Here is a 26,897-nt window from a genome sequence, read left to right on the forward strand (position 1 = left end):
AAGGAGAAGAAGAAGAAGAAAGGAAAAGAAGAACTGCCTACAACTAACAGTGAAGACCACTTTCTTTCCTCTCCCAAGCAAGAGTTGGCCATATTTATTAACTCTTTGATTTCATTTACATTTAGGAAATCCTATCTCCTTAATAGGATGGGCTTATTTTTTAATTGATAAGCAAAAATTGTAGAAATTCATGGCATCTCTGGCATGATGTGTTGAAATACATACACGTTGTGGAATGGCGAACTCAAGCCAACCAACAGCTGAATTACTTCACATGCTGATTTGTGAGGAACCACCTAAAGTCTGTTCTTAGTGATTTTTCAGTGTACAATTCATTGTAATTAACTAGATGGTGAACCTGTTTTGCTGAAGCTAATTGTATAGAAAGGGATGAGGAGAATTTAAGGAAAGAAACTACCCTTCATTTCTTCATGAATTTTGGAGCGGCAGGATGAGGTCTGAATTCTGGCTCTGCTCCCAGGGGACTCTGGCCTGGCTACTTAATCTCTTGAATCCTTATTCCTAATCTTTGAACTGAAGATGATAAAAACTACCTCACAAGACTCTTGGGTGCTAATAGGTAGGGACATGCCAAGCACAGTGGTATAGGACAGACGTTCAGTAAGCACTAATTCTTTTTTTCTGTCTCTACCAAACACACACACACACACACACACACACACACACACACACACACACACAAAACTTCATCTGTACTTTTTAAAAATTTTATCATACCAAAATAAAGTAAAATTTAAAAAGCCACAAAAAAGACATCTACTTACCCTTCGCCTCTTCTCAAAGTTTATCAGTCCACCCTGAAAGAAATTAAAAAAAAAATAGTGACCAACTGAGCTGCTTCGAAACACAGCCTTTTGTTGTTCGAGGTCACAATGAAAGGCTCAAAGGGACAATAAAGTCACAATTATCAATGACCCTACAACGACAGCTACTATGGAGGGAGAGAACTCTTTTGCTTTAAGAAGAACATTCTTTTGGTCAAGGATGGTGGTGCATACTTGTAATGCCAGTTACTCATGAGGCTGAGGCAGGAGGATTCCAAGCAAGTTTGAGGCCAGACTGAGCAACTTAGACTCTGTTTCAAATTTTAAGAAAGGGCTTGGGATGTAGCTGAGTGTACCACACTCTGGGCTTAATCTCAAGAAAAAACAGGCAGGTGGCTTTCTCTTAAGATGTCTGAAGCCACCTAACGCAGTGATGATAAAGACAAGTCAGAACCCAAGTATATTTGCAGAGCTTGGGTAAATGTTTCATTACATTTTTTTCCTTGACCAAAAGCAACAAAAACAGATGGTCACTGACTCATACGGGAAACCAAGTTGTCAATGGTTTATCAAAAGGGAAGTCCCTTGTATACAACATCATGAAAAGTTAAGTTTCAATTCTTCATCCCCCGGCTCTTATCCTCAGTAGGCTGAATTCAACTTCCAAATCTTTGGTCACTACCCCAAATCCCCAACTCTGACGGGCATTTCCTGAAATAAGATGAGGCAGAGGACAGGGAGAGACTTAGAGTCAGCAGACACAAGCTGAAGGAGAGTGTCCACAACATGTAGGAGAGGCACGAAGGCAAGTATACCATACGCAACGTAAGTTCCAGTCTTCCTAGTTATGATGCAATAAGGGCAGTCTGGGCACATGTGATAATAAGCAAAGCGGAATATGCCTAAATATATGAGCGGTCCTTAAGTATCATTTCAAATATCAAATCTTCCCTACTGACTATATCACTGCTACTAACAAGATGTGCTTGTTTGACTGGATTTCACCTCTTTCCACTTTCCAGAAGAAATTAGGAGTGAGTGTAACGACACACCCCAGAACAGCTACCAATACAAAAAAGAAAAAAGAGAGAAGTATGCTTAAAAATTCACAGATGGGACTCACTCTGGCCCCTCGGTAGAATGTTAGGGTCTGTTACCCCTCGGCTCCACCCGTGGTGTTCTACTCAGCATCAGGACCTTGCTCAGACCCACTCCTGCTTCCTGAGCGGCCTTCTATCACATCCTGACCTACACTACTCACCCTGGCCTTCTGGGTTCTCTCTCTGCATGCCCGTTCACACTTCTGTGTCCATGCGTCACTGCCTGCTTTTCTACTATTCTTTCCATTGGCTTCCGAGCCACTTCTGATATTCCTGTCCAGTGCTCTTTGTATTCCTCCTGGTCCCTGACACAATACTGTGAGCATAACAGGCTCTCAACAGATAATGAGAGAAGGAAGTTTCTCCCTTGGGTATCCAAGAAGAAGGCTGCAGGCCCAGGGAGACACCTGCACAGAGCTCACCTCGATGAAGTCCTGAAGAGCAGTGTCCAGCATGGTCAGGTCAGTCAGGAAGGTACCCAGGTAGGGTACAGTCCCCTGCATTACACCCTGCAATCACAACAAAACTATCTTTATTTTACTGAAAATTTAAGGTTTCAGCAATCTTCACATTGTAGAAAATGGACCCACTCAAGGCCTAACTTGGAGCCCTTAGTGCTTATCTCCATGACTAAAATCCTTAAAACCCTCCATATGATAGTAGTTCCACAATCTAATGTCGAACTTTCAAAGTCATGAAAACCATATCTCAAAGCCAAGAGTTCTCACACACATGCACATTTTTAATTGTGTTCACAGTGGGGTTTATATTTGGCCTCGGCTCGGGTTCGTGGGTCTCCTGTTCTCTTTAAGAGTGTGTGGACACTCCTGGTGCTTTGGAATGCCCTGGACAGAGGTGGCCTCACCGTCAGTAAAAGAAGTATAGAAGAGAAGTATGTACCACAGGAGTTAGGGTGTCACCATTAAAATGGCCCCTTTGGCCAGACTTAGTAACTCACTTTAAAATGACAGAACAGGATATGTTACTTTGAAGAGGGGAAATTTGGAGAAGCCTGCGATCGCCAGGTGATGAAGGTTAACATCACTAGTGGCACCAGCAGTGTGACTCCAGGTGTCACAGTGACATGTGACAGGACAAGGGAACGTAACCTCCATGGCATCTTTCCCAAACACCTGGAACTTTAATCACTAGAGAAGCAAAGAGGAACCCAGACCTTGGGACATTCCACACAATACCTGGTCAGTACTCCACAAGACTGCCCAGGTCATGAGCCACAGGGGAAGACCGAGGCACTACCCTGGACCAGAAGAGACTTGGAAGACACGACAACTACATATAGTGTGGTATACTGCTGTAATGACTGGGATTGGAAGGTCCCTCAGCCCTCACCGGACAAGGCTGCACTTCTGGAAGTGTGGCTTGGTTACTAAGGAGGGACCTAGGGGGTGTGGCCTTGGGGATTATGCATTTTCCCGTCCCTCTGCCCCCTGCTGGCTCTCTTGCTTCCCACCTCCAGGATGTGAGCAAGGAGCTTTGCACAGTCCTCCCCACCAGCTCCCCACACACCAGGACCTGAGCTGCAGACCCTGGTCTCACACAAACTGAACCCAGAATCTCCAAAACAAAACTGTGAGCAAATAAATCTTCCTTCATCTAAGTTGTGTGGTCAGATGTTTTGGATTATAGCAGTGAGCTATAATCCAGTGTTGACCGAGACAACTGGCCTAGCCTGGAAAAGACAGAGGTTACTGGAAAATCCAAGAGAAGTCTGGAGTTTAGTTCCTAGTATTATGCCAGTGTCAGTATCTTAGTGTTGACAGATATGCCATGGTTACAGATGATGTTAACAAGTGGGGAAACTGGGTAAAGGGTTTATAGAAATGTTAGAGGTTACAGTATTCTATATTACTACCTTCGTAGCTCTTCTATAAATCGGCAAAAAATCCAAAATAAAACATATTTTAAAAAAAGCCCATTGAGAAATTGAAAGAGATGGAACTCTCCCAAATTCCTTCTATGAGGCCAGTATCACATTAATCCCCAAACCAAATAAAGATATCTCAAGAAAGGAAAACTACAGACCAATATCCTTAATGAACATAGATGCAAAAATTCTAAACAAAATACTAGCTATACGCATTCAAAACTATATCAAGAGAATAATACATCATGACCAAGTCGGTTTCATCCCAGAAAAACAAGGCTGGTTCAACATACGCAAATCAATACATGTTATTCACCACATAAATAGAACCAAGAACAAAACACACATCATCATAGCAATAGATGCTGAAAAAGCATTCTACAAAAATCAACACCCATTTATGTTAAAAACACTGCAAAAAATTGGGATAGAAGGAAAGTACTTCAACATCATTAAGGCAATATACTGTAAAACCAAAGCCAACATTATATTGAATGGGGAAAAACTGCAAGAATTTCCACTAAAGTCAGGAACAAGACAAGGATGCCCACTATCACCACTCCTTTTCAATATAGTCCTTGAGACTCTTGCTGCAGCAGACAAGAGAAGGAAATCAAAGGAATTCACATAGGAGGAGAGGAATTAAAGTTATCCTTATTCGCAGATGACATGATCCTTTATCTGGAAGATCCAAAGAACTCAACCAAAAGACTTCTGGAGCTGATTGACAAATTCAGCAAAGTCGCAGGTTACAAAATCAACCTAAAGAAATCAGTGGCTTTTCTTTACGCCAACAATGAATCCACAATGAAAGAAACAAAGAAAACAATTCCATTCACTATAACCTCAAAACCAATAAAATACCTAGGAATAAACCTAACCCAAGATGTAAAAGACCTCTACAACAAAAACTATAAAACATTAAAGAAAGAAATTGAAGAAGACCTTGGAAGATGGAAAGATCTCCCGTGCTCATGGATAGGCCGAATAAATATCATCAAAATGGCCATTCTGCCAAAACTGATCTATAGATTCAATGAAATTCCCATTAAAATACCAGCGACATTCTTCAGAGACCTCGAAAAATCAATCATGAACTTTATATGGAGAAAGAAAAGACCCAGAACAGCCAAAGCAATTCTCAGCAATAAGAAACATGCAGGAGGCATCACAATCCCAGACTTCAAACTATACTATAGAGCAATAGTAGTAAAAACAGCATGGTACTGGCACAATAACAGATATACTGACCAGTGGATTAGAATAGAAGATACAGAAACAAATCCACACATCTTTAATCAATTAATCTTTGACAAAGTGGCCAAACTCATACGCTGGAGAAAAGACAGCCTTTTCAACAAGTGGTGCTGGGAGAACTGGCTAACCATTTGTAAAAAGATGAATCTAAACCCCTATATCTCACCAAACACAGGAATCAACTCAAGATGGATCAAAGACTTAGAAATTAGACCTGAGACTGTGAAGTTAGTAGAGGAGAGCATAGGTTCAACACTACAACATACTGGCACAGGCAGTAACTTTCTCAACAAAACCTCCAAAGCTCAGTAAATTAAAGCAAGAAGAAACAAGTGGGATAACATCAAACTAATAAGTTTCTTCTCATCAAAGGAAACTATCAATAACCTAAAGAGGAAGCCTACAGAATGGGAAAGGATCTTTACCAGCCACCATTCTGATAGGGGGCTAATATCCAGAATATACAAAGAAAGAGCTCAAAAGACTCTACACTAGCAAAACAAACAACCCAATCAAGAAATGGGCAAATGAACTAAATAGACACTTCACAAAAGAAGAGATACAAAGGGCCAAAAGATACATGAAAAGATGTTCTTCATCACTAGCCATTGGAGATGCAAATCAAAACTACACGGAGATTCCATCTAACCCCAGTCAGAGTGGCAAGCATAAAGAAATCAAACAACAACAAATGCTGGCGAGGATGTGGGGAAAGAGGAACTCTTTTACACTGTTAGTGGGAATGCAAACTAGTTCAACCACTATGGAGATCTGTGTGGAGATTCCTAAGAAAGGTGGGAATAGATCCACCATATGATCCAGCTATACCACTCCTGGGTATCTTTCCAAAGGGGTTGAATTCAGAGAAATACAGCAACATATGCATACCTATGTTCATAGCAGCACAATTTGTAATAGCCAAAATATGGAACCAACCCAGATCTCCATCAACAGATGAATGGATAGCAAAACTTTGGGAAATACACACAATGGAATACTATTCAGCCATAAAGAAAAACAAAATTATATCATTTTCAAGAAGATGGAAAGCCCTGGAGAACATTATGTTAAGTGAGATCAGCCAAGCACAGGAGAAGGTACATATGTTTCCTCTAATATGCCCAAACTAGGAAACACAACAGATACCAGTGGGACTCCAGATATTGGAGAGGAAATACCAGCAAAGTTTGAATGGAAAGATAGGAGAGGAGGAAGGCTGAACTTGATTAATGAGGGTCTACATCCGAATATGTGTAAAATTATGAATATGACATGGTTACCCTGGACAACCATTGGTGGGAGGGGGGAAGGGAAAACGGGGGCAGGGGGGAGAGGGCACCAAATATAGTTTAAATGTATACTATTTATGTTCAATAAAAAAATTGTTAAAAAAAAAAAAGCCTATTGAAAATAAAGGTGACCAGGCATGGTGGTGCATGCCTATAATCTGAGTACTTGGGAGGCTGAGACAGAAGGATTGCAGGCTCAAAGCCAAACTCAGCTACTTAGAGAGGCTCTTAGCTACGTAGAGCGACCTTGTATCCAAGTAAAAAATAAAGAAGATCCAGGGGTATAGCTCAGAGGTAGAGTGCCCTGGGTTCTATTCCCAGTACCACCAGAAAAAAAAATAAAGAGAGAAAATGAAGGCGGAGGCATTTTAACACAACGGCAGACGCAGGCTGTGTTCATCTCCGCATCTCCTTTGACATCACCTCTGTTCTCAAGACCGCCATGGCACTAACCATGCTGCAGGGGGGACACAAAGGGCCCCGTGGACACCTCATCCTCAGTCTCCTAAGGTATTTACAGGAATTCTGGCTGGAACACAGAGTCTCAGCGAGGACAAGGCAAGGCGGCGTGGCGTGACGAGGCTGTTTCCCGGCCGGTGCACCCCGAGGAGGGCCTTGTCCTTCAGGAACTCTCTGTCAGCGGATTTCTTCTTCCCCATAATGCATACAAGGTCTCACCCTGAACTAAAATAACCCCCCACTCCGGCAACAGCTATTTTTAACTTGTCTTTGAACAACCAAAAAAGTCTGAAACACTGTGAATTTTATAGGCTTTATGTTACAGAAGAGTCCTAGCATTCAAAAATGTCTGATTCTTGTCCAGCTTTCCAAAGAGGGAGAAAAGCCTCTTGAGACGAGGTTGAGAACTGAGTTTGTCCATTTCCAACCTCATCTTTCTGCTCTGCACCCCATGCTGAAAGTTAGGGGCTTAAAATACTGGTGAAGATGATAACTAGCTATTGTTCTGAAGCAGGTAGGCCTGGTACTCCTTTGAGTATTGAAAAACTAGAAAGGTCTCATTATTCTCTGGGTGAGAAAGAGTTGTAAGGTGGGCAATGACAAAAGGTTTGGGGAAAATGGAATGATCTCTGAGGACAAAGGCCAACTCCTCTCCTCCAGCACACATTCTCGTTCCCTGGCCATCATGGCAGGCGCTCTGAAGGCAGGAAGCCCAGGAGGCCTCAGACCCAGGCGACAGCAGATCTCAGTGCAGGAGAACACAGACCTGCTGCAAACAGATGTCAGGGAAAAAACCTTCTGCAGAAAGCATGATTGACAGCTTCCCCTGCTCACCTCCTTCTAGGTCAAATTGGAATAACAGTATCTTTCCTAAGTAACCTCCCAGGGCTGCTAACACAGAGATGCTGGTGCCACCCAAGCCTGGTGCCTATGCAGGGTTCCCCGGTGGGCTCTCGATGAGGAAGAATGCACCTACCATGTCCTTCTGCAGCTGGAGCCTTCTCTGGGTTCGCTTCTGGTTCTCCTTCACACTGCTGTCCAGGTTTGCAAATTTCGAGGTTCCCTCCTAAGAAACAGAGCAGAGGGAGAGAAGAGTGAGGAAGAGGCCGCTCTGGAGAGAGTGCAGACTCTGCCACCGACCTCTGTGCGAGTCTGCACAGTGACAGGCCCCCAGCCACTGAGCAAACCCTTAGCTGGGGCCTGTGGGGGGGGGTTCTCTTGGTATGAGGCCCGGTGGTCTTGGATAACTCCGTCCCCCCTACTCGGTAAGAAGAGTGCCTGATTTGATTATAAAATCAGTGGGTGCTATGAGGCAGGCAATTCCTGGAATGGGACACCTTTATATGTCCCAAATTTCACTCAAAGTGATCGCTACGTGCTGGAAACTAAGACACCTTCTGCCCTACATTTTGCAATTTCTTGATCTTGGCCTGAAATGATGTGTCGTCATTCTGTGAAAGACAGGGCTCTCTCCATGGTATTTCTAAGCTAAGTGAAACCTTGTTACCGGGAGTTTTCTGAGGAAGTCCAGTTTCGTGGGACATTGCCAATTCGTGAAAGTGAGACCTTCACACATTTCGCCTGTCTCTCCAGTCCCTCCTCAGTTGCCTCCCAGCTTTGGGAGTCTTACAGCTCTGTCCTTCCTCCTGGTGCCTGGGGACAGAGGGCCACCCTTTCTCTTCTCCTATCTTCGGTGACAAAATAACTCTACATAATGACTAATTATGAGTTTGCTGAATGAGCACAAAGTGTTTTGGGCTTGTGGTTTGGGTCTTGTTTAGTTCCTATTTTCCAGGAACTAGATGAATGGGTGGTAAATTTCACAATTCAGTGGTGTACAACCTCTCCATTGACTTTTCCTTGGTCAGTTTTCCCTGAGTTTATTATATGCCTTAGCATGTGACCTTGCACTACTGTATAACTGCACGAGCACTCTTTTTCCAGCGACACGGCCTTGCTGAGGGAGGCGGGGCACAAGTAGATTCTGTCATTTGCCAGCTTTCACCTAAGCCCCAGGTAGAACACGAAGGGCAGGACCCACAGCGACTTACCATCTATTTCAGTTCCCCCTATTACAGGCAATAATAAGGAGCTACCATCCAATGATTTCTGACTACAGAGTGTCCTGAAGACGCGCATTAGTAGTGTGACATGTGCAACTTCTGTGCTAGGGGGTTATGTGTTCTCCCAAAGTTGTAAGAACTTTCTAGGAGTGCGAAATCTATTTGGTGTGACATGAATAGGAATGCCCACCTCTTTCTAATGTGTAGGTTCCTCTGTTCTTCTTCTAGGCTCTTGATAATGCATTATTGCAGATATACTGAGGTTCTTATTAACTATTTCTGAAAAGTTCAGAGCATCCAAAGAATCACAGAGCGACCAAGGAGGATTACCTCTTTCTTAGGAGAGAAAAAGAGCCAAGAGGGAACTTACTGATTCCATGACTCCACAAGTTGATGAGAATGAGATTCCAGCCCTGGCTGTGGCACTTTTTAAAAAGACTGACTAGTGTCGGCTCTTCCAAATGAGGTGTCAACTGAAAATCCACCTCATCACCACATTTAGTGTTTTCCTTCCTTGGCCCCAAATCCCCAACTCTCTATTACCTCACAACACCAACCCCTCGAACCTTCTGGAAACTCTTGGTGGGCTCTTGTGATGGCAGCACTCTGGTTTTTTCCTTCTGCCTCTTACTGCTCATGCTCAGACTCTCTTCCTGTTCCAGTTATCCTCTTGAGGGCTTTCTAGTGCACTCACATCATTGGAAATGCTACCCAATCTCATAACGTCAATATGGGTGAGTTCTGAATCCCCCATTCACCTCCCACTCCTTTTTTCTCTCCTGGTGTCTTTCTGTCTCTGTCCGTCTCTTTCCTTCTTTCTAGTACAAATTTCTCACCTGAGTCTCACCTTGTATCTATCTCCATCGTTAGCAGAGTTCAGCTGTCCTCATCCACATTGTTCCTAGTCTCAGAGAGACCTCTTATATGTCTAGAAGGACCTCATCTACTAATTTCTGGGTCCATTTCAATAAGTGGCTAAACTATAGCTAAGAAGCTCTTTTCATTTGAATAGGTCTTTACAATTCTAACAGTCTCTTGGTCCGACTTTGATGTTAGCATGTTTTGGAGCTCATTAAACACATATCTCTGTGCTTGACTAATCTCACTTAACATAATGTTCTTGAGCTCCTTCCATTTTTTTTGCAAATGCTATTATTTTATTCTTCTTTATAGCTGAATAGAATTCCATTGTGTGTATTTCCTATAATTTTGCAATCCATTCATCTGATGATGGAGATCTAGGTTGGTTCCATATTTTGGCTATTACAAACTGTGCTGCTATGACCATGGGTATGCATATGTTACTGCAGTTCTCTGATTTCAACCCCTTTGGAAAGATACCCAGGAGTGGTAAAGCCGGATCAAATGGTGGATCTATTCCCAGTTTTCTAAGGAATCTCCACACTGATCTCCATAGTGGCTGAACTACTTTGCACTCCCACCAACAGTGTAAAAGAGTTCCTCTTTCCCCACATCCTCGCCAGCAATTGTTGTTGTTTGATTTCTTTATGTTTGCCACTCTGATTGGGGTTAGAAGGGACATCTGTTTTCTCTAACATGCCCAAGCTTGGGAGTAGTGGTAATACCAGAGGGATTCCAGATGATGGAGGGGAAATCTCAGCAAAGCTAGAATGGAAGGATAGGAGAGGAAGAAAGCTGAGGTTGTTCAATGAAGGAGCTACATATGAATATGGGTAATACTATAAATATAACATGCTTAACCTGGACACTTTATTGGGAGGGGGGAAGGGAAATAGGGGGGGAAAGGGCACAAAGCACAATCTAAATGTATACCATTTTCAATATGTTCCACTTATAAATAAAATTTTAAAAAATAAATTATATGTAAAAATCATGTATCTCCACCAGATGACTGTTACATACAATCTGAGTCCAACTTCTGGAACTTTCCAACAGTCATTCACATCAATTCAGCCATGGAAAATTATTACCAAGAGTCACAAGAACAAAGAAGATTTACTGATAGTTTACTTTCCTGTTGTTTTGAAATACATGGACTCTAAGATTCACCTGTTTAGAATTACCTGTTTCAAAAATTACAAGGCTATAACACACTTAAGATAATCTTTGGGAAGAAACAAGTGCATATTCAACAGTTAAGAGGAAAATCACAGCCAGGCATGGTGGCTCATGCCTGTAATCCCAGTACTTGAGAGGTTGAGACAGAAGGATCACAAGTTCAAAGCAGGCTCATCAATTTAGTGAGACCATGTTTAAAAAAATGGGATAGGGCTGGGGGTGCAGTTTAGAGGTAAAATGCCCCTGGGGTTCTAACCCTAGTACCCACCCCCCAAAAAAAGGGAAAATAACAGATTTTTTTCTAATTATTATGTTGCCTGGGCCATAATATCATAAAAGTGGCACACTGCATTTACCCAGAACTAGAAGACAGGTCATTTAAAACTAAGATTACCCAACAATAGAATTGTATAAAGTCTTGGAGTAATATATTAGAAACAGAGCCGAGCCCAGTAGTTCTTTTGAGAACCTAAGTACCTTGATTCCATTTTTCTAAACTGTGCTGATAATTTACACTCAGAATTATATACTTCCTCTGAAGAATGATCAACAGAGATGACAGGAGAGGGGCCTACAGGCACATGCAGACTGCCCAAAGCATTCCACTGTCATTAATGATAATGCACAGACCACACAAATCTGTAGCCAAGTTTTCCATTTCTTTGGGACTTGAGTCACATATAAAAAATTTAACTTAGAGGACTGAAGTAAACTTCTATATTCAAGAAAGGTTTACGGGATCTTTAATGTTCAGATATAGCTTTGCTTCTAAGGTTTCCACCAGGCAACGAGCCACACAGTATTCAATTTATCTACCTTAGAAGAATGACTCAGGGCCGTGGGGGTTTGAATGTGTGGCTCCAGCTAGTCTAGCTTTGCATTAGGGACAGGGAGATCATAAAGCTCTCTCCTTCCAGCCAGATGGATTTCCATTTAAAGTCTCTGAAGCCACAGGGATATGAAGAGGATGTAACACAATCTCAGTGATGGCTGTTGAGTGTGCAGTTATCAGGTGGTCCAAATCCAAAGACAGACATCAGCAGAAACCACCCTGCAAACCATCCACTCTGAGAAAGGCCAATGGTGGGCACAACGTTAAAGCCATGGGGATGATAAGACCCATCGATCCATGCAATCAAACCATAGTTTTTGGACATATGCTGCATGTCAAGCATTGCATTAGGCATTAACAAGACTGAGTGAATAAAGACATATGTAGCCCCTGCCTGTAAGATACTTACAGGCCAGCAGAGAGACAGGTTCCATCCACCTACAACTCCTATGGTGCATGTGGTAAGTGCTAGGGCACAGGAATGGTGAGCTTCTGCGAGAGGGCATGGGAAGGCACTTAATCAGACCTGAGGACGTCAGGGAAGGCTTCCAGAAAATGAGAGTCCACACATACCCAAGAAGGATGGGTAGGACTTGGAAGGAGAATACTCATGAAGACCATACCAGGTGCCTTTACAGAAATGACGAACCCATGAGTTTTAGATTTGAAAGTGTGATAAGAGTCATCATCTGGCTGCTTTTCCTTAGTGACCCTACCTCCCTCAACTTTCATTCCTGGTCCACACATCCTCCCTGACTCAAACTTCAACTTTAGCTCTATTCATTTGCAATTCCTATGCACCCTTTCTTTTATATAATAAAATTTTATAATTACATCCAATTTCAAACACTAAAAATACCTTATTTTCATAGTGCTTTCACAAGTTTTACTGTAACAAATGTCCAACAAATTCTATGAGGTCAATAGGCCCATTACTGATACGGTCTCCAATTTACAGAAAAGGAGACCCCAGACAAGAAAACTCTAATTGCCAGGTTCAGGACTTCCCCCTATGGTAGGACGTACACTACTTTATAACTGTCTACTCTCCCACCATCCCATGAGACTGTAATCCTCTTAAGATCAGAAATTTGAAGATCAGCATGGATCCCCAATACCTAGCACATCATGAATGCTCAATCAATATCTACTAAATTACTGATTTATCTCTTCTATGGAGTTGTACCTGCTCTACCCCACCCTCAACTTCCAGGGGTTAGAAGAAATAGCACCATGCCTAAATAATAAAAGCACAGTATTTATTTATTTATTTATTTATTTATTTATTTATTTATTTATTGTGATACTAGAGATGGAACCCAGGGGCATTCTACCTCTGAGCTATACCCACAGTCCTATTTTTTTGATTCTTTACTTTGAAACGGGGTCTTATTAAGTTGCAGAGGGCCTCACTAAGTATCTGAGGCTGTCTGCAAACCATGATCCTCCTGTCTCAGCCTCCCAAATGCTGGGATTACAAGAGCGAGCCACTACACCCAGCTTAAAAGCCCAGGCCTTAGGGGCTCACCAGACTGGATTCACATTTCAGTCTGTTATGGCTTAAGTCATGTGCTGAAGGCTTGATCCCCAGCACAGCAGTGTTCAGACACAGGGCCTGTGGGAAGTGTTGGGATCACGAGGGCTCTCCCTTAATCAGTGGGTGAAGCCACTGAAGGATCATGCTGAGTGGGCTGCCGGAAGGTGATAAAAACGGTGGTGGTGGCGCCTGGCCCAAGTGAGTGGACCCTTGGGGGCATGCCCCTGGGGGCTGCCTCTGTCCCTGGCCCCTTTCTCTTTCTCTTTCAGCTTCCTGGCAGCCTCTGCTCCATCAAGACACTCTGCCTCACCCCCCGCCCGCAGCAATGGAGCCAGGCAACTGTGGACTGTACCTCTAAAGTCACAGGCCAAAACAAATGCCTCTTCTTGTAAGTCAATTTTTCTTGTTATTTGTCACAGTAATAAAAAGATGACCTACACGTGGCTCTATCACCTGCCAGATGTGTACCTTTAAGGCATGCTACTTCCTCCTCTGACCCTTGGCTATCTGCAAAAGGAGGAGGATGAAATCTCCTTTAGAGAAAGGCTCTGAAGATAGCATCTGGCCTGCATTAGCACCCCTCTGCTGACTGTTCAGGACCTGTTGATCATTATTTGACCACTGCCCAGTGGCTGTGCCTATCAACTCCTAGAGGTGAACTCCTAGAACAGGGTCTGTGTTAGTCATCTGCATACAGCTAGAGTTGAGGGCTTTTCAAATGTTAGACTCTGCACACATTTCTGGAGAAATAAAACAGGCCAAGCCATATCTCTGCCTCGCATGCAGTTCAGAAGTTACCACCTACTGGTGGCTCATTAGAAGTCACTGACCGAAAGATTGCACAATTTGGTCCAAATAAAGGATGTGGAATTGCAAGCCCAGCCCTGTCATTCTAGGAGCTGTTTTGCTGAGAAGGAATATTCCAGGGCCTCTCACCCACCCGACTGCCAGCACTTGGGATCTGTGGCGTAGCTGGTTAAAGAAGTGCACACATCAACTCAAGTTTCACAACCTGGTTGTATAACAGGGAAGCTGAGGAGGTAGAAGGAGATGGCTAAGCTGGACTTCGTACTCTCTCAGCAACAAGTTTCCCAGGTTATGCATAAGAGACAAAAATTCTGCCTGCCTGCCGGGAAGACTGAAAGAATGTCCCTGGGATGGATCCCAGAGCCACCAACAGGCTACGCGTGCCCTGAGCCTCACCTTCATCAGGAGCTCCCGGCTGGTCAGATGGTTATTGTGGTCTGAGAAGATATCTGAGAGTTCCTCAAACATCAGCATTCGGTCCCTAGGAAAAGGGAGTAAGAAAATATTAACAATAAAGATTGTAAAAACCTAATACCTTCAGCCTAGCTGTCCTCAGTACCTACAACTATGAAAGGTTTTTTTGTTTATTTATTTGTTTTGTGGTACTGAGGGTTGAATGCAGGAGAATTCTACTTTCAAGCTACACCCCCAGCCCTATTGTTCTTATTTTTTGTTTATTTGTTCGTTTGTTTTGTTTTGAAACAAGGTCTTCCTAGATTCCTGAAAGTCTTATTACATTGCTGAAGCTAGTCTCGAACTTCTGATCCTTCGGTATCAGGCTCCCAAGTTTTGGGATTACAAGCATGTGCCATGGTATCTAGCTGGAAGATTGTTTTGATCTCAGAACTGGTGGGTAATATGAATACAGGTGAAGCCAGTATCTTCTTTAACTTCTTGCATGCAGAGAGGCATTTTTTTTTTAAGTGAACATGTCTACTGTGTGAAGAGAGGATTATTTTCTAACCATGAGTGTTAGAATCATACAAAACGACTGGTTCGATTAGGGCACCAAGTCATTCAACTGGGACATGTTCTCTTCAGTGAGTTAAAAATAAGAAATAAAAAAATCTAGCCGGGCGTGGTGGCGCACGCTTGTAATCCCCGCGCTTGGGAGGCGGGAACAGGAGGATCGCACAGGTTCGAAGCCAGCCACGCGTGCTGGCTTAGGAGACCCTGTTTCCAAATAAAAATGTAAAAATAGGTCTGGGAGTGTAGCCCGGAGGTAGAAGGGCTTCCAGGAACTCCAGTACCCTCCCCCCCAAAAAAAAAAACTATCTTCACAACACACAGTGAACTCAGTGGGACCAGAGAGCTCATCTTGGCCAGACCCCTAACTTAGCCCGGAGGTAGAAGGGCTTCCAGGAACTCCAGTACCCCCCCCCCAAAAAAAAAAAAAACTATCTTCACAACACACAGTGAACTCAGTGGGACCAGAGAGCTCATCTTGGCCAGACCCCTAACTTCGGATAGGAAGTCAGATTCCGAATTTTCTGAATCACAGCCCAGAGTTCTTATTGGCAGAGTCAGAGCAGAATGGTGGACCTTGAATGGAATGGGCAGCCAAATGGCCTTGGGGGTGGATTCAAATCTCAGCTTGGTGCTTCACTGGCTGAGTGATCTAGGAGGAGCTGCTTAGCTTTCTTGAGTATCAGCTTTCCCAGCGATTTGGTGCAAATGCTGCACAGTAAAGGCCCTGAGCGCCCAGCCCTGTCTGGTACGTGGCCTCCACACCTCCTGCTGCCTCCACACGGCCCTCCAGGGCTGCCGAGTGGATGATTCCGAAGGCGGAGAATTAGGGGCCAGATGCTCATATAAGCAACATGTTTGTTATCATGAAAAAGACATTAAGAACTTATTTGCATCACAACAAGTGTGATGATATTCTCATAATAAAGAAGACCATTCAAAGCTATTTATATTTTGGAGGCAATAATTAAGATCTTAATTACATGTGGCCCTAATAAAGAGAAATAAGTAGGTATCCTCCTTGTCAATATGAAAGCTGGACATTTAAAGGACTGTGGGCAAAGTGAAAACCAAGTAAAATATCTTGACCCGGGGTCATCTCTCAGGAGCCCCGACACTCCAGCACCCCCGTTACCAAGACACAAACAGACATGCTGAATGGGATTCAACTCTAAGGATGTTTTTGTTCATTTTTTAAAAGTGGCACAAAAAGCCAGCCAAAGAATAGAGCTTCTCATACATACAGCAACCACAGAGATTTAGTACAAACCCACTGTATTTTTACTTGTGTTTTAGCCTCAAATTTGGTACAGAACAGAGCTTAGGGTGGCTAGGTGACTTTGCAGAGTGCCATATTAGTCAATCACACACACAAAAATCCACAAAATTATATTTCATTGCAATCAGACAAGGTGGCATTTCAGCACCTGCCCATTCCTTTGTCTTTGACGCCACAGTTGGGTGGAAGTGGTGATAAGAGGAGGGCGAGGTGATGGCACAGGTGGAAGGCGACGTGGTGTGCTTCTGATTCTCCCCCATGCTGCACCAGGGACCAACAGCTCATGATGTGCTATGACATAGATGTTTCCTAAGTTATACGTGCAGAGGAAAATCAGCTAACTAATCTCTTTCACATGCTCATCTCATTCTTGAAAACAATGAAGAGGAGCTGGGCATGGTGGCTTTTGCCTGTAATTCTAGTACTTGGGAGGCTGAGACAGGAGAATTGTAGATTCCAGGCCAGCCTCAGCAACTTAGAGAGATGCTATTTCAAAATAAAAATAATAAAATAGGTCTGTGGGTAGAATTAAACTAGGTTCAATCCCAATACAAAAGATATAAAAAGTAAAAGAGAAAAGAAAGAGAAAGAAAGGGAGAAAGAAAAGAAATAACCCAAGAAAACAGAGGTAATTGAAAAAAATCACATTGACTTTGAAATGCCCAGTGCCAGTTTCCCTCCCGCTAGGTAGAGAGTGGTATCATGAACAAAGCATGGGCTTTGGAGGCCAAGTGCTATGGCTTCTACAACTCTACAGTGTGAAGCATTAAGTTCATCTGCTCAAGCCGGGCGCGGTGGGCACACTTGTGATCCCCGAGCTTGGGAGGCGGAGACTGGAGGATCGCGCAGGTTCGAAGCCAGCCTCGTTGGCTTAAGAGACCCTGTTTCCAAATAAATATTAAAAAAAAAAAAATAGGTCTGGGAGTGTAGCCTGGAGGTAGGAGGCTTCCATATCCAGTACCACCAAAAAAAAAAAAAAAATTTTTTTTAAATCATCTGCTTAAAGTTTCTCCTCTAATCTAATCTACCAGAAACTGCCTTATAAATAATGTGACGTCTCCCAAGGAGACTGTCCCCTGCCTGGTGTAGGAGCTCACCAGAAAGCTCGCGCCCTCCCACACTCATTTTCCAGCATACATTTATGGAATTCTGTTTTCCAGAGGGGAGCGCTCGCAAGTTTGACCGGCATTGGTCCCTTAGCGCTTAATCGGCTTTGAGTGAACTGATAAAACCACCTAGGCCTTCCACTCTGAGGACAAATGCACCACTTCCGCCAGGGCAGTCCCGGCTCCCAGCTGGCCCCACGCCTGGCCAAACTGACTATGGACACAGTGTAGACTCACAGAGCCCACACACTCTTCCTCGATACGGCAGCACAGCCTGACGAGTTCAAACTTGGGAAGACTTGGATGTAGCTGGCCTCGTCAGTCCCCATGACAACAAGCTCCAGCCCCCCAAACCTAGAGTGCCGTGGGACCAGAACGGCCACCCCCAGGTTCCATCTTGTGCACAAAGTTCACTGATGTACAAGTGAAGTTCTGGAAGTAGCAATTGTGAAATAATAAGGGAATTAAGGTGTCAATTACCCCACAGGTTACACGGAGAAATATGAGCAAAACAAAACAAGACACCCAGCACAGACTGGCCAGTTCATCCTTTCAGGCAGACACCGAGGAAAGAACACACTTTTTTTTTTCTTTTATTGGAGCATTATCGTCTCACATCACTGTGTAATTCGTAGTGATCGTGACATACTTACACACAGCACTTGGGGAGCTCCCCCCCTCGGCCACTTACAAGGTTTTAACATTGCTAAGACGGCTTTTAATATGCTGAAGTAGAAGTGGACTAAAGAGTTTCCTGTTAGGATCACAGGTTCACGGCCAGCCTCAGCAACTTAGCGAGGCCTTCTACAACTTGGTAAGTCCCTGCTTCAAAATAAACAGTCAAATAGGGCTGGGGTGTAGGTCTAGGGTAGAAAGCACCTGGATCCAATCTCCAGGACCACAAAAATGAATAAATAAAAAGTTTCCTGTTGAACATCAAGACTCAATGCCCTCACTACACACATTATTCCTCACAGTCTGGAATAGCTTTGACCTTTCAAAAGAGTCTAAAAATATAGCCAGAAGTCACGGCAATTCACTCTAACTTCATCACGCCACAACCTGAGCCCTCAAAATCCAGATGATAAGCACATCCTTCAGATCCCCCCAAGGCTGATCAGCTTGGCTCTGGCATACTTAGAGAATGAGTTTGGCTTCTGCCACAGCCCTGCCTCAAAATGCATGAATGATTACGTGTAAAATGGACCCTGCCCAGGGCAGAGGATGTCAGTGTTCTCCTCTTGTCATAAAATATAAGCTTTGAAGGTAGAGACCCTTCGAAGGGTGGAGAAGCAAATCCCCAGCCAAAGAAAAGAAGAGCGGACCCTGGGGGACTTACTTTGGGACAGCAGCCCAGGTCTTTTTCAACCGATAGATGGAATTTGACTGCAGTGCGGAAACGATGGCCCTCAAGGAGGAGAAATTCTTCAGGATTCTACATTCCTGTAAGGGGAGTGATTAAGACATAAAGGCATTTAAGTATCAATATTGCAGTGGGTCGGTGGTTTCCTGTTTTAGAGGTATCACAGCTGCTAGGAATTCTTACCACTAAATAGGCAGCTGAATAAATACTGGACATCAAAAAGTGGCTCCTTCCTCCCACCCCGGTCACCAAAACACTTTATAGATTTTGGCTCTGGCTGCTTGTTTTTCTCCCTTTAATATATTTTTTTGCGTCGTTGTTACAGTTTTATAGTTTCCAGCTTCCCCAGTAAAAACACGAATGGAGGTGCGTCTACAGAGCTATGCTAGAGAAAGCAACATTCTTCTGCTGAAAGCACACACATGCCCTAAAAATACACACGAAGGACCAGGTATCCTGCAGCCACGAGGGAACCGGGCAGCAACTCGAGTTCAGATGGCATCCACCATCTGAGCAGCCCTTGTCCTGAGAGGTGTATATAACTTGGCAATAAAAATTCACCACAAGCTGAACTTTGGCTTTTATGCTCTTAGCCAAGGGGGAATATTTTTATACACATTCATTTGGTTTCCAATTGGCTTATCCCACAATCGTAAACATTCAGAAACACCTTGGTACTTCAATGCTTCCAAAATAACTTAGGCTTTTAAAATAAGATTCATTTTTGGCAGTGTTTTAAAACAAAATAGAAAGAGAACAGGAAACATTTTGGATGTCATTTTCTGGGTAAGGAGAAAGGCTCTGTGCTTCAACTTAAGCAACCCTAAGGAGCCAAGCCTGGAGCATCAGCCATCGATGAGCCTGGAGTCAAAGTCCTGCTCTGTGAATAGCAGGGACAGCCCAAGCGTGAGGAAGAGGGCCCCATGCGTAGCTGTCATGGGAATGTGACGATGTGGGGAGTTGCTATGCCGTGTCAAAGGAGACGCTTCATACACAGGCACGTAAGCAAAGCACCCTCCGTTCACTACTGACTGCAACGTGTTGAGTGTATGTTTGGCTTCGTGCAAAACATCTGGGGTGAGAGGCCCTAGGGTGTTGGCCATACGTGCAAACAGCTTCCGGAATCAAGTCATGAAGTAATGCTCACCCTGCTATGAAGGCCAGCAGCATGCTCTAAGTTAGCGTCCCCAAATCTGGCTCCTGAAAACTATGCCAAGCAAACCTCAAACATTTTCTTTAGAGGAAATGCCAATGTGTTTGATAAAAGTCATGCCCACCCTTTTTAAATGTTTCAGTGTACCTCCCCCACAAACAAAAGCAAGCAAGCAAGAAAGAGAAAGACACTCTGATTTGTAGTCTGGGAAACAACCTTATGAGAGCATGGTTCAACAAAGGTTCAGGACCCAAAAGTTATGTTCTAAAGATCAGGGTACTTGCGATAAATAAGGGAATTCAGGCACAGACATATCACGCAAATTGTAATAAACATATGGAACACGTTATTCTGAAAAAGGTTTAAACCAAAGGTTTAGAGGAGCATAAAAGGCATCTGGTCCTGTTTCTAGAAAAGGAAGTATCTTCCAAATGATGTGAGGTAAGGGCAAAAAGGCTGCATAATGGCTTGTCCAAGATTATATAGTAATATCGGGTTAGAAATATTTTCTGCATGTAAAATTATTATCATTTTTAACATCTTTTTAATAGATATTGATTGTGACAGATGCAGAAAAAGTAAAATAAATCTTGGCAAGAAACCACCTGTGAGTTTCATTATTTTATTAAGTTACCCTACACAACTTCAAGACATAACATACTTAATATTAGAGAATTATATCACCAAAGGTAAGGAGCCTTGACTTTTTTGCATATACTATGAAATTTGGAATATAACTCAAATTATATTTTTGGTTATCATATGAATACATTATTAGTATTAAACTTGGGCCACAAGCCACACTGGGAACCATACTGTGTTAGATGCAAAGATGCTCTATTCTTGCTATGGACTTTTTTGGTGTGTGGTACTGGGGATGGAACCCAGGGGCATTCTACCTCTGAGCTACACCTCCAGCCCTATTTTTTATTCTTTATTTTTGAAACAGGGTCTCACTGAGCTGCAAAGGGCCTCACTAAGTAGCTGAGGCTGTCCGCGAACCACAATCCTGTCTCAGCCTCCTGAATTCTGGGATTACAAGCGTGTGCCACCATGCCTGGCTCTTGCTATAGACTTTTAAGTAGTGGAATGAATTGGGTCACATAGACAATTTGCTTTTGAGACATGTAGGGCACTGTCAATGCTACGGCATGCATGACACAAAATATTCCCTTATCATTAAAAGGAAGAAAAATTTATGCTAATATCACTCCATCAGAACATCTTTTCTAGTTATTTGTTGAGAAAAAAAGCTCAACGTAGAATAAGAGCAATGTACATTACTATGCAACTTATATTCTTTGTTTCTTGTTTGCTTTTTTCATATACTAAAAGTCTGGAATAACTGACCACCTAAAGACTCAGAACAAGGCAAATTCTCCAGCACAGTTATACCCTTGTTCTTAAAACCAGCAAAAGAGGAAGTGAAAGACTTAGGCACTAACTATGCCCTACAGACGGGACTCAACGGAAGAGATTGCAAATGGGCTACCAAGCAAATACGCTTGGTCGAGGGTTGACCCATATAGCTCAGGACACAGACTATAAGATATTTATACAATGATTATTTTTCAAAATCAGTTTTGGTTGATATAATATTTTTCAGCCTAGAAAAAAAATTTAAAACCTTTAATCCTCTAGTGCCCCAAATTCTATTATTCAAAGCTAATTCAAACACGCATCTATGAGGCCTTCCTTGATTGACCTACTCAGAGGCGATTTCTCCCTCCCCTCTTTTAGAGCACTTCCATAGCTGCCTCCTCTACTGCCCCAGCTGAGGTTATTCAATCACGTCCCATCCCATTATGTCCCTAAAGTACATGATGCTGTCGCTCATGCGTATTAGGCGCTCACAAAATACATGCCCAACTAACTAAACGCTGTCATTTTCTCAGTCATAACGTAAGAGGCTGGTAAGTGAAGGTCATACAGCCTATAAGCAGGTGTCCCACAAGATTAGACCCTGACAGAATGTAACTCAGGTCTAGGAACACACTACTGCCCTCCAACTTGAGGTCTGAAGTCGTAAGACCCTTTGAAAGGTTAATACGAGGTCTATGTGTCTCAGTCCTGTAGAAAAGATAGTCCGAACTGTGAGGAGGTAACAGCTCTTCAAATCTACAGGAGTCGCAATGCTTCCAATTACCGGAAGGAGGCATGGGTAATTATTCTCAGATAAAGATCGGTGTGTTTAACACATAGACCATGGGCTATCTTTATTGAATATGGGACAGAGATCCACTGGCGAAGGAAAACGCAGACTGGAGAAGCTGCCGTGTGGACACCATGAAGAGAAAGAATTGAGCAGAGGCCTTTTTTTTTTTTTTTTTTTTTTTAAGAGGAAAGCTGATAAGACCCCAAGGTAAGGAGACAATTCTTTTTCTTACTTTGAAACAACAACCCAAACCCAGTCGTCTGGCACAAATGGTCTTTTAACTGCCTTTCAACCAAATGGCTAAATCATTTGGACAGAGTGATGGAGTGGGCTCCAGTGTCCACCAAGCACAAAGGATATTTTTTAAAAGACAATTACATGAGCAATGTTAATCCACTTCTCGATGATCCTGGCTCTCTGCTGAGTTCTGAGGTCTTTGCCCCCCAGGATGGTGCTGACCACGCATTTGGTGAGGGTGTTGAACTGAGAGATGGTTGCGCGGATGGTAGGTGCCAAATGTTTGTTTTCCTTCTTATCCCGTTGAGACCAAATGCAGCCCAGGCAGTGGTGAGGTACCACTCTCTTGAACAGTTGCTGCAATGAAAGAGATTCTTATTACAGACAGCAAAGACATCAGCTATACATTGGTGTTTTCTGCTTGATTAGCCTCTGGTGGCCACATGAAAATACACAAAAGTGCATAACTAATATATTCATGGATGGGAGAAGTCTACATGAGCTTTTTAAATCTGCTCAAGTAAGCAAATAGAACACAAGGACCAAAGGAACTTCAAATGGCCCGAATCATTTTGACTTCTCCTTCTTAAGGAAAGTCGAGTAAGATCTATGCTACCGGTCCAAAAAAGTGGTCGTGGCTATTTTAACCTTGAAATCATATCCACGGTGCGTCCTGGGCACTTGGGATCGAGAACTGTCTGGGATGCTCACTGAGCACCCGAGAAGTGATCCACAGAAGTAGAGCCATGACCCTCCTCGTTGGCACTGCTTCACTTTCTTTAAAATAAAGTAAGGAGCATATCAAAGAAGAAGCCATTCAGCATCACACGGGGAAAGAAGACAGAGGGCTTTGACGCCTGGTTTTCAGGTGTTGTCCTCAAAGTTATAAATAACCAGTGCCATCTTCCATCCTTCCCTTAGGCTATCAGTTTTGCTACCAAAAGAGAAACTGTCAAACAAACCAGATTCTCATTAGTACCACAACTCAATATAAGATGCGTAAAAGTTTGCATAAGAATTTACTTCTTTGGACTAGCTGACTTGTTCTGATATTGTTATCTGCATGTTTGTTAGACGAAAACACTGGCATGCTCCAGAGTGTTTTCTCAAACGTAAGTAATGCAGAAGAGCAAAATCCATTGTGAGAATCCCTAACAGTCCTCTTTTCTTTGTTATTTGCCAGCTAATATTGAGCTTACTGACGTAATCAAACATGTATAGCTAACAAAAATATCCCAACTTCAAAGGTCCAGGAAGCACACATGGAAATCAGCTGCCAGATACAGTTGCATGTGGATTCAATAAATTTATTTTATCCCAGCTTATACTTTGACCCCTTTACAATCCTCCAAATAAACAGTTCAGCTCTTGAAATATTTATGAGTCTAAAGAGAGAGAAATACCCACGGAGTAGGATAGATTCTGTTTCACTAGGATCAGAATTCTTATTTCCCTCTGTGAATTGAACTCCAAGTAAATTGCACCTTTGCCCAGGACAAGAAGATCTCGGGCCCGTGATATTCAGACTCATCCACGGATTCCAAAAGCCTTCCACTGCATCACCCCCCGCCCTCTCTGGGGAGCACCAGCGCTGCCCAGTGTTTTGGGTGGGAGCACCTCTGAGACGCCAAGAGAAGACATACTGCATCCATGTAGGTCAGCTGCTCCGCCACGAGATCTTCTGAGAAGCACGTGAACTCTGCGGGCCCTCCACCGTCCAGCTCCTCTTCCTCTTCCAGGCTGAAGGAGATGGTGCTGGGAAGCCCATCTGTTCACATGGTGGGGGGGGAGAGTCAATGACTGGCACTGGGTAGGACTTGAGAGTCAAATGGTGCTTCTTTCATTCAGGGAAAAGGCTAACCCTTTGGGAAATCCAGAGGGAGAAAAGAGCAAGCACAATGAATCTGTGGGAAGTAGAGGTGCAAGCTCTGCTCAGCCCCAGATTCTATATCCAGTCTGGAGGCCTCCTGGCGTCACTCTGACCAACCATTCCAAGGCCAGGTCGTGCCAAGTCTGGAGGGAGAAATTCAGGCCTACATGCAGGGGCAACCCTCAGGTCAGGCTTCCTCAACCCCCTGACCACCTCCACGACGAATCCAGCTAATTCCTGTAGCCCAGCCACTCAAGATTTCAACTGCCAGCCCACTCGAAACCAGAAGCCCGAAGGGCCAGGCATGATGGCAAACCAGCTTTCGGGGTAGGACGGGCCATCTGGGGATCAAGAAAGCGGATGAAGCGTCCCTCAGAATTCTCCAAAATATGTGGAGTACTCTCAAGATGCTGGGCGTTGTTTTCAGCTTCTGCCTAAAGCTACGTGTGCAGGAAACAGAATAGAGTCACCTGAGCCTTTTTACAGATTATTGATTAGCAAGCTACCTAGGTTCCAGCCTGAAAAAGCAAGAGAAAGTCCCTGCCCAGGACTCTAAATAGAAAACAAAGGTGCCCGGAACCTGGAACAGAACTCCAGTCTCCACTTGCAAAGATGCGACTGGGTGAAGCTGGACGTGATCCCAGCCTCCCTGCCTTTTCCCGCTTCCTCATCCCTGTACACTCCTCCCGCTGCTTCCTGCCCAACTTGCTCTGGGGAACCAAAGATTCAGAAAGGCTTCACATCCCTCTTGACAGTTGCCATTTAAGTATACCTGAATATCTGTAAAGCACGGCAGAGGCTGGGCATGTATGTGCTGAGGCCTGACCTCATTCACTCATTCACCAGACACTCACAGCTGCCTGATAACGTGTCTGGACTGTTGCCGCGCGTGAAGATTACATGACCCTCTCTCTCTGCGGCCCAGCCGATCCTCCACCCTTTCCACTTCTGACTCTCTTCCAGAGGCAAGTGAAAACTGAAAGCCCAGTTTTACTTCAAAACATAGACAAGCTTATTGCTTTTGCCAGCATGCAATTGGCTAAAATAAGCATACGGTGAGAATCACGCACCTAAAACTGCTTTTCAGTAATGACTCTTGTACTTAGTAAACAAAGGGTTTAGAAGCTCTCTTGATTAAAAATTTTCCAAACTTTGCAAAAGATTCCTTCTTGGGTACGGCCTAAAAGCTTCTGTGAAGTCAAGCTGTCTCCCCTGCCCTGCCAAATAAGCTCTGTCTTCCATTTGCTGGGCTGAAGACACCAAGGACTGGTCCCACTGGTTCCCAATTAGGCGTGGAGCCAGGGCCAGCCTGGTGCGGGGAGCTGGACTCCAACACAGAGCTTTCCACTGCAGCACAAAGCCAGCAGGAGGCCTGGGGAGCAGGTCCCGCAGCTGAGAGAGCTGCCCCTGGAGCCCAGCATTCCAGGCAGATGAGCTCATCAGAGTTACAGAGCCTCTGGCAGTCAGCTCCTACTGACGCAACTGCTTTCTCCCTCCCAACTGCTTTCTCCCTCGCTGTTCCCCCACACAACAAAATCGGCAGGTACTGGCAGGGGTTTCTATAGTCCCTCTGGAGCTGGGGCGGCTTCCCTCTTCTGTGCTGAGAACCATTTCCTTTCCCCTACTGAGGAAAATCCAGCATCACTGTAGGGAAATGTCTATCAGAAGCTCCGAGTGTGTCCGCCACCATGGCAGCTACCCCCAGCACCCAGGGAAGGAAACCACGTCGTCCCGGAAGCCTGACTGAGCCTCTTCCTTAATTTCTTTAAAGCCTGATAATCTGTGTTCCAAACACTCCACGATCTGCAGTGGTGGCTTGCCCTTTGTCCTTGAAAGTAGGAGTCTGATTCCTCAAAGAAGAAAAAAACAGCCTCAGAAACTTGCTTTGATGAAGCCCTTATTAGCGGCACAAAACGGTGGTCATCTCCACTATCAGGGAACACACCACAGCGCTTTCCATGCCGATGGAGAAACACCTTTCCTAGCTCTGGTGAGGGCAGTGGGGACATGGATTTAACTCCTTGCCAGTGGGACAGGGGTGGATGTTTGTGACTGGTTTACATTTTAGAGAAGGCAGAACCAATAAATGGCAGATAACCAAAAGCAAATGCAGTTTCAGCGTGGAACAACCTTAAAACCTTCAAGGAAATCTTCTTGGAAATGGAAGGAACCCTAGGAAATTAACTTCTCTGAGCCACAGTTTCAGTGTTTTCTACAAAATGTTGGAGCTAGACTAGGTGATCTTGAAAAACCCCTCTTTTGTTCTTAAAGTTTAAGGCTTTGTACTGAGCACCTCAAGAGCTTGACAGTAGTTCCCCGGCCGCCCATCCTTCAAAGAGTGCGGAGGTTCCCGTGCAGCCAGTGTTGGGAGGGCCTCCATGTTGGAGAATTAGACTCTAGCTCTTTCCCCATGAGCAAATGAGTACTCACTGTCAGTTTCTACTTCTTGCTTCTGAAAATGCTCAAGAAGATTCTGTGCTCTTCTCTCTGGGTCAGAGCCTGGCATCATCCGTTTGAGATAATCCAACAGTTTCTGTAGGCAAGGGAAGTCAGGAGGCTCCCGGAAGTCTTCGGCACACTGGTCAAGCCAGGCCCGCAGGATGGACGCAATTGCACTGTGAGAGAGAGTGGGGGGAGAGTCACTGTACCCAACTGGCTGTGAGGACTCATGCCCTGGACACCAGGACCCATTTCAGGTGTGCCCCAAGGAAATG

General features: G+C 44.0%; 1 protein-coding gene across 6 annotated transcripts in view; it reads right to left on the minus strand.

Annotated features, from left to right (window-relative positions):
• Positions 1 to 26,897, minus strand: part of RGL1 (ral guanine nucleotide dissociation stimulator like 1) — a gene marked incomplete at both ends in the record, with an annotated part of 162,133 nt that overhangs the window by 18,033 nt on the left and 117,203 nt on the right. For 4 of the 6 annotated variants that reach the window (XM_080699285.1, XM_080699283.1, XM_080699281.1 and 1 more), the window contains 8 exons: positions 786 to 818; positions 2,308 to 2,394; positions 7,752 to 7,841; positions 14,451 to 14,535; positions 18,745 to 18,848; positions 22,455 to 22,670; positions 23,957 to 24,081; positions 26,614 to 26,798. In XM_080699285.1, the coding sequence (XP_080555411.1) occupies positions 786 to 818; positions 2,308 to 2,394; positions 7,752 to 7,841; positions 14,451 to 14,535; positions 18,745 to 18,848; positions 22,455 to 22,670; positions 23,957 to 24,081; positions 26,614 to 26,798 (925 nt within the window). The remainder of the gene's footprint in view (positions 1 to 785; positions 819 to 2,307; positions 2,395 to 7,751; positions 7,842 to 14,450; positions 14,536 to 18,744; positions 18,849 to 22,454; positions 22,671 to 23,956; positions 24,082 to 26,613; positions 26,799 to 26,897) is intronic. The other 2 variants (XM_080699286.1, XM_080699284.1) reach the window with 2 other exon arrangements.

The sequence above is a fragment of the Muscardinus avellanarius genome (genome assembly GCF_963383645.1).
Source record: "Muscardinus avellanarius genome assembly, chromosome: 7".
NCBI lineage: Eukaryota > Metazoa > Chordata > Mammalia > Rodentia > Gliridae > Muscardinus > Muscardinus avellanarius.